General features: G+C 39.0%; 1 protein-coding gene across 1 annotated transcript in view; it reads left to right on the top strand.

The window, feature by feature from the left end:
• The first annotated feature begins 3,910 nt into the window (after window positions 1-3,910).
• Window positions 3,911-8,442, top strand: part of LOC147468772 (uncharacterized) — a 4,578-nt gene continuing 46 nt past the window's right edge. The window contains exon 1 of the mRNA XM_086552355.1: window positions 3,911-8,442. This exon is cut by the window's right edge and continues 46 nt beyond it. Coding sequence (XP_086408481.1) covers window positions 3,911-8,442 — 4,532 coding nt within the window.

The raw sequence follows: 8,442 nt of genomic DNA, 5'->3' as shown, positions 1-8,442 counted from the left end.
ATACGCAAAGATGTTGTAGTAAAGTATGTAAATTGTTAGTCATAAATGTCAGGTCGTGGGAAAGCCTAATCAGAAAATTCTGTTGGTCATTTCCTCTTTGTATCCGATTCACTTGCGCTCTCTGAACTGCTTTCAGTCACGTAATTATAGACTGCGTGGCCCACTCGGCCAAAACAATCTCTCTCTCTCTAGTCTGGGAATTAATTACCTCCTCACTATCATATGTGTTCTAACACTCGGTATCCTGAGAGCGATTCCCTTACGTAATATTAGTGGGAATAGAATTGTCAAGGAACTAATGAATATTTAGCTTTTTGTACATATGGGTTACCTAGGGTGGATTCAGTCCGATCAGGCAGTAACTTCCTTTCTAAAGTGTTCCAGTCAGCCAATGCGACGGATGGGCATACAGCATCAGGTGTCACAGCGCTTATCACCCCATTAGTCGCAGGGCGCATGGGAGAGGTTCCACCAGACATTAAAAAAATATGGTACGGATTTACTGCCATGAGACGGAGGAACAGTGGGATGAAATGGTTCCACTCTTGTTGTTTGCCATTAGGGAGTGTGTAATACAGGATACACTGGGGTTTTAAGCCCATTTGAGCTTGTGTTTGGCCATAGAGGTAAGAGGTCCGCTCAAGATGATTAAAAGAAAGATGGCTAAATAATGATGATAAATCTGATGTACTGATCATGTAATGGATTTTCGATTGAAACTTAACCAGAGAGTTTGTGAGTTCTGGCAAGAGCGAATTCGGTGAGGCACAGAGACGGATGAAGATGTGGTACGACAGAGATGCTCAGTCACGATCATCTTTCACCAGGAGAAAAGGTACTCGTCTTTCTACCCGTCCCTGGGCAATCACTGAAGGCTCGCTATTTTGGACCTTGTATTGTGGAAGAGAGAAAAAGCTAAGTGACCTTTAATTATGTTATTCAAACTTCCTGGTAACCGTAAAACAGTCACGACTTTGCCATAGTAATCAGTTAATGAAGATAAAGAATGTATGTAAGAACAGAAAAGAGCCACCTATAAGAAAATGTAAAGATGGTAATGTAAATCATGGCTTAATGAAGTATGGAAGAACGTAATAAGTAATGATCACGAGAATGACCATGATCCTCTTTTCAATGTACCTCACTCTAAATTGGTTAATTCAGAATGTTCTTAATAATTTAGAAAGTAAGCGAGGTATTGGACGATCTTTTTGGGATTTATATAAACAGCAGCAATTAACTGAAATTAAATTTTTGGAATTTTCATCGATCTATTTTCTGATGTTCGCGGGTCGCATCAGCTAGATCTAATGTATCATGTATATAGATGTTTAGGTGGTAAAGGCCCAATAAAACAACATCCATACAGAGATTAATCCCACAAAATGTAGCCATTGAGAGATGAGATCCGATATAGATGTTTGGAAAAATGGAATCATTGAAGCCTTAGTGTGAGTGCCTGGAGTTCCCCATGTATTTTAGCTACCTAAAGCTGATGGAGGAATTCGATTCTGTACAGACTTCAGGAAGGTGAATAACTCTAACTATGCAGGGATTGATTCTTATCCTTCACCTCGTATTGATGATTGTTTTGTATTGACAGGTTGGGCAAGGGCAGAGGGGGAGGTGAAGTATGTAACCAAGATAGAATGTTAAAGGGTTACTGGCAGATTCCCTTGACTGAAAGAGCGAAAGAAATATCTTCATTTGTGACACCAGAGGATTTTTTCAATACTGTGTAATGCCGTTTGGTTTAAAAACAGCTCCCGCAACCTTCCAGCGTTTAATTAATGGTCTTAGAAATTTCAGGATTAGATGGATGTAAAGCTTATCTGGATGATATAGTAATTTTTAGTGAACAACTGGATGGGCATCTGGAGAGGCTGCAGGCACTGTTTGAAAGGCTTTCGTGACAGCTAATACCTAACGGTAAACCTTATTGGGGGGCCAAGAGTGATTTCGCTCATGCACGCGTCACTTACCTCGGTATTACTGTTGGTCAAGGACAAGTCCCAATCAAGAAGCCTTTGAATAGCAAGATTGATGCCATTGAACAAATATCCAGTACCAAAATCGAAGAGAGAGGGGATGAGATTTCTCGGCCCATGGCTGGCTATTATAGAAGGTTTGTGATGAATTTTTCTGATATTGTTGGCATTTTCCATAAGACAAGAAAGCGGTTAAGTTTACTTGGTCAAAATCGTGTGAAAATGCATTCACGACGATTAAAGCCATGTTGATAGCTCACCCTATCCTCATCTCACCTGATTTTGACAAGAAGAGTTCACACGCTCTATGTAGACGCTAGTGACAATGGGGCTGGGGGGCAGAGCTGTGTTATGCCAGGTGATACAGCTGGCATTGATCCTCAGTTGGTTATTTTCTAAGAAATTTAATAAGCATCAAAGAAATTTACTCTACATAGAGAAAGAGACACTTGCTCTAATTTTCTGCTTTGAGGCACTTTGAAGTATATTTATATCCTACTAAGGAAGCTGTTAAAGATTTATACGGATCATAATCCTTTAACATTCATATCTAAAATGAGTTTGCAAGACAAAGAACCAGAGAATTCTAAGGTGGAGTTTAGAGCTTCAAAAATAATTAACCTTAAATGGTTAACCATATAAGGGGAAAAGAAAAATGTATTGGCTGATTGCTTTTTGTCCCGAGGATAAGCTAAGCATAATGGTTGTTTGTAAAAAAAAGTTTTATTTAACATGCTTTATATTCGGATTTTCATTATCTATATTTTGTTTTGTATAAAACTAATCTTCTCTCTATCTCCCTGAGAAGGTTTCTGTAATTCAAGCAATGGTAATGTACAGTTGTGTATAATGATTAATTCTAAATGGAATAATTTTAAAGGAAAGGTGATTGATATCCCTATATCATGCATTATGATATGAGATGTTAACTGTGAACAAAAAGTAACACTTTTTTTCTTTTAAGGAGGGAGGTATTACATGGCTGACCCTAAACGCCCACTCGACCATCGACCTGTGCATGACAGCCCCTGCATGATCTTCATAGATGACCTCATAATGTTATCCTCGAGACAGTGACGGACTGACAGGACTCGAAACTTCTTCGACGAGACTTAAGATTCGGGTTTCGGTCTATTCGACTCTTTAAGGGGTTGTAGGGGGTAGCTACGGTTGAAGGAGGGAGAACGACCTTGGACAAGGTAGTGGAAGGAGGTGACGATGGCTGGTCGGTGGTCGGCGGAGCCGGGTTGTGGTTACGATATTTTATACCTATTATTGTAAGTTGCCCTGGTTTATTGCCTTATATGTATGTATATATATTATTCTATGTTATCATTATTATCATTGAAGTGTCTGAATGAATGTGATCAAGAATTAGGCATATTTTGTGATTTTTTTGTTCTACCGGTGAAGGTGTAAATATAATTTATATAAATCAATTGAAAAGTGACTTTAAAACTCCTACCTTAATTACTAATTTATATTACATGCTATACTACTGATAAACAAATTATATTGTCTTAATTAAACTAAAATAAGAAATAATAATAATAAGAATATGAATAGATCGTAAGAATATGGTAACAAGCAGTGAGTTATAACGTCAGTGATTGCAACAAAGTTGAAAATAAGGACATCTATATACAAATGAATATTGAAGGAAATATAATAGTAATCTAAAAGGAACAAAAAGATAATTACTCTTTCGATCATACTTGACATCAATTTATTTTACTTAGATTGGGTTCCGTTATGCACCCTGTTCTGGAACAACCGATGTCATTGCTAAAGAACAAAAGCTACGTAACAAAATTGGGGGCCTGACCGGGATTTCTTTTTTCTTTTGTTTAGATTACGTTAAACGACAAACAGTGTGGAAATATTTCAATTGTTAATTTATCTAAAGGTGAAAGATTTTCAAAATGCCTTTTGACGTAGAACAATTCCTTGAGTCACCTACAGTGGAGACTTTGATGGATTTGAAAAAGACCGATTTGCTAAAAGTTGCCGAAAAACTTGAATTCAGCGTAAAGAGGAGTTCATTTAAATTTCAGATTAGAAATGAGTTAATTAAATTTATGGTAGATGATGGATTGCTAGACACCAATGCACTTGAGAATTTAGAAAATGATAGCGATATGGTTAGGATAAGGGAGCTTGAACTACAAAATGAGTACCGCATGCGTGAGTTAGATATACAACGAGAAATTAAATTAAAAGAGCTAGAACTCCGAGGGACAGCACCTGCTGCCGCTCCTTTTAACATTACTGCTAATGCAAAATTGGTTCCCCCATTCCAAGAAAATGCTGTGGATAATTATTTTCGATATTTTGAGAAAATAGCAATTAGTTCTGATTGGCCTAAAGAACAATGGACGGTGCTGCTTCAATCTGTTCTAGTTGGTAAAGCTCAGGAAATTTATATGTCAATGTCTGTGTCAGATTGCCGTGACTATGACAAAGTGAAGATGGCTGTGTTGAAAGGATATGAAATGGTACCGGAAGCCTATCGGTTAAAGTTCCGTAATCTGCGGAAGAGAGAGAATCAAAGTTTTCTAGATTTTGCAAGAGAGAAAGAGGCTTTGCTGAATCGTTGGTGTGAGAGTGATAAAGTGAACAATGATTATGATAAATTGTACCAATTATTTCTGATAGAAGAATTTAAGAGGTGTTTACCTGACCGAATTAAGGTATATTTAAATGAAAACAGGGTAAAAGTGCTAGATGATGCTGCCAGAATGGCAGAGGATTATGCTTTGATACACAAAAGTGTTGAGAGTTCGAGAACTATTGTAAAACCACAACCCAGTCCACCGACAGGTAAGAATGAATTTAAAGGTGATAAGAAAGACACCCCTAGCCATAGTCATAACCCCACTACCGATAGAAATAAATCAGTTAGATGTTTTAATTGCAAATTGCTGGGTCATAGTATTAAAAACTGCTGGTTTTTAAAAGATAAAAAGTCCAAGGACGTTCCAATAGCTCTTGCCAGTACTAGATTTAAGGATGTAAAACGTCCAGTAGAAGTCAATTTGCTTCATGATACAGATCAAATGAGAAATGTAAGGGATGAATTTAAGCCATTTTGCTCAGAAGGAAGTGTATCCCTGGCGGGTGATGAAGGTGGTGAGAAGCCTATTGTAATATTGAGAGATACAGCAGCGATACAGTCACTGCTCTTAGAAGGTGTATTGCCACTAGCGGGGAAGACTCCTGACGCTAATGTCGTCATAGTTGGTATTGAGTGCGGGCATCTGACTGCTCCACTGTATAAGGTTCATCTCAAAACGGATTTCTTTGATAAAGACGTAACTGTGGGAGTGGTGCCTAAATTACCCATAGAAGGTGTATCATTTATATTGGCAAATGACTTGGCAGGAGATAGGGTATTTGTTAAAACCAAAACTAATGTTGCAATTCTAAGAACTCCAGACCTAAACAGCGGTAAAGAGGTGGCAGAGGATGTGATGGATGTGTTCCCTGCCTGTGCGGTCACGAGGGCCATGAAGATTCATGGGCGTGTTGAACATAAACCTGCCCATGATACTCACAAGAAAGTACGCGTGAGTGAGTGTGCGTCTAATAATGACAAGGTATGTGGTGATGGAACTGATGTGAGTGGTGATGAGATAGCCTCATTGTTTAGCCACAAGACTGGTGTTAGAGAGAACAAGCTAAGTGGTTTCTCTGTTGACAAAGGGAGGCTTGTAGATCAGCAAAAATGTGACGCAGAACTGTGTAAAATTGCTGAATTAGCTTGGTCAGAAGCTGAGGTGTCAGGAGTACCTACGGGTTACTATAAGAAGGATGGCATCTTGATGAGAAAATGGAGGCCTCGCCACGTGGGTGCAGGAGACGAGTGGCAGGTAATACACCAGGTCGTTGTTCCAGTCCCCTATAGATCACAGATCCTCAGCCTTGCACATGATTCACCGTTGTCAGGTCACATGGGTATTAATAAAACGTGTAGAAAAATAATGAGCCATTTTTATTGGCCGGGACTACGCAAAGATGTAGTAAAGTATTGTAAATCGTGTCATAAATGTCAGGTCGTGGGAAAGCCTAATCAGAAAATTCCTGTTGCACCCTTGTATCCGATTCCTGCGATCTCTGAACCTTTCAGTCACGTAATTATAGACTGCGTTGGCCCACTCCCCAAAACAAAGTCTGGGAATAATTACCTCCTCACTATCATGTGTTCTAACACTCGGTATCCTGAGGCGATTCCCTTACGTAATATTAGTGGGAATAGAATTGTCAAGGAACTAATGAAATTCTTTTGTACATATGGGTTACCTAGGGTGATTCAGTCCGATCAGGGCAGTAACTTCCTTTCTAAAGTGTTCCAGTCAGCCATGCGACGGATGGGCATACAGCATCAGGTGTCAAGCGCTTATCACCCAGAGTCGCAGGGCGCACTGGAGAGGTTCCACCAGACATTAAAAAATATGGTACGGATTTACTGCCATGAGACGGAGGAACAGTGGGATGAAATGGTTCCACTCTTGTTGTTTGCCATTAGGGAGTGTGTACAGGATACACTGGGGTTTAGCCCATTTGAGCTTGTGTTTGGCCATGAGGTAAGAGGTCCGCTCAAGATGTTAAAAGAAAGATGGCTAAATAATGATGATAAATCTGATGTACTGAATCATGTAATGGATTTTCGATTGAAACTTAACAGAGTTTGTGAGCTGGCAAGAGCGAATCTCGGTGAGGCACAGAGACGGATGAAGATGTGGTACGACAGAGATGCTCAGTCACGATCATTTTCACCAGGAGAAAAGGTACTCGTCTTTCTACCCGTCCCTGGGCAATCACTGAAGGCTCGCTATTTTGGACCTTGTATTGTGGAGAAAAAGCTAAGTGACCTTAATTATGTTATTCAAACTCCTGGTAAACGTAAACAGTCACGACTTTGCCATGTTAATCAGATAAAGAAGTATGTAGAACGAAAAGAGCCACCTATAAGAAAATGTAAAGATGGTAATGTAATCATGCTTAATGAAGTGAAGAACGTAATAAGTAATGATCACGAGAATGACCATGATCCTCTTTTCAATGTACCTCACTCTAAATTGGTTAATTCAGATGTTCTTAATAATTTAGAAAGTAAGCTTGGACATCTTGATTTATATAAACAGCAGCAATTAACTGAATTAATTTTGGAATTTTCATCTCTATTTTCTGATGTTCCGGGTCGCACTAGTCTAATGTATCATGATATAGATGTTGGTGGTAAAGGCCCAATAAAACAACATCCATACAGAGTTAATCCCACAAAATGTAGCCAGTTGAGAGATGAGATCCGATATATGTTGGAAAATGGAATCATTGAGCCTAGTGTGAGTGCCTGGAGTTCCCCATGTATTTTAGTACCTAAGGCTGATGGAGGAATTCGATTCTGTACAGACTTCAGGAAGGTGAATACTCTAACTAGGGATGATTCTTATCCTATACCTCGTATTGATGATTGTATTGACCAGGTGGGCAAGGCAAAGTATGTAACCAAGATAGACATGTTAAAGGGTTACTGGCAGATTCCCTTGACTGAAAGAGCGAAAGAAATATCTTCATTTGTGACACCAGAGGGACTTTTTCAATACTGTGTAATGCCGTTTGGTTTAAAAACAGCTCCCGCAACCTTCCAGCGTTTAATTAATGGTCTAATTTCAGGATTGGATGGATGTAAAGCTTATCTGGATGATATAGTAATTTTTAGTGAAACCTGGATGGAGCATCTGGAGAGGCTGCAGGCACTGTTTGAAAGGCTCACCGCAGCTAACCTAACGGTAAACCTTGCCAAGAGTGATTTCGCTCATGCACGCGTCACTTACCTAGGATATACTGTTGGCCAAGGACAAGTTAAGCCTTTGAATAGCAAGATTGATGCCATTGATAAATATCCAGCACCAAAATCGAAGAGAGAGGTGATGAGATTTCTCGGCATGGCTGGCTATTATAGAAGGTTTGTGATGAATTTTTCTGATATTGTTGCTCCATTAACTGAATTATTAAAGAAAGCGGTTAAGTTTACTTGGTCAAATTCGTGTGAAAATGCATTCAAGACGATTAAAGCCATGTTGATAGCCTCACCTATCCTCATCTCACCTGATTTTGACAAGAATTTCACGCTCTATGTAGACGCTAGTGACAATGGGGCTGGGGCTGTGTTATGTCAGGCTGATACAGCTGGCATTGATCATCCAGTTGGTTATTTTTCTAAGAAATTTAATAAGCATCAAAGAAATTACTCTACCATAGAGAAAGAGACACTTGCTCTAATTTTAGCTTTGAGGCACTTTGAAGTATATTTATATCCTACTAAGGAAGCTGTAAAGATTTATACGGATCATAATCCTTTAACATTCATATCTAAAATGAGTTGCAAGAACCAGAGAATTCTAAGGTGGAGTTTAGAGCTTCAAAAATATAACCTTAATGTTAACCATAT

Source organism: Penaeus japonicus, unplaced genomic scaffold (assembly GCF_977035675.1).
Source record: "Penaeus japonicus unplaced genomic scaffold, GWHDUDI00000001_assembly GWHDUDI00000026, whole genome shotgun sequence".
NCBI classification, from domain to species: Eukaryota; Metazoa; Arthropoda; class Malacostraca; order Decapoda; family Penaeidae; genus Penaeus; species Penaeus japonicus.
This window is presented reverse-complemented; position numbering and strand designations above follow the sequence as displayed.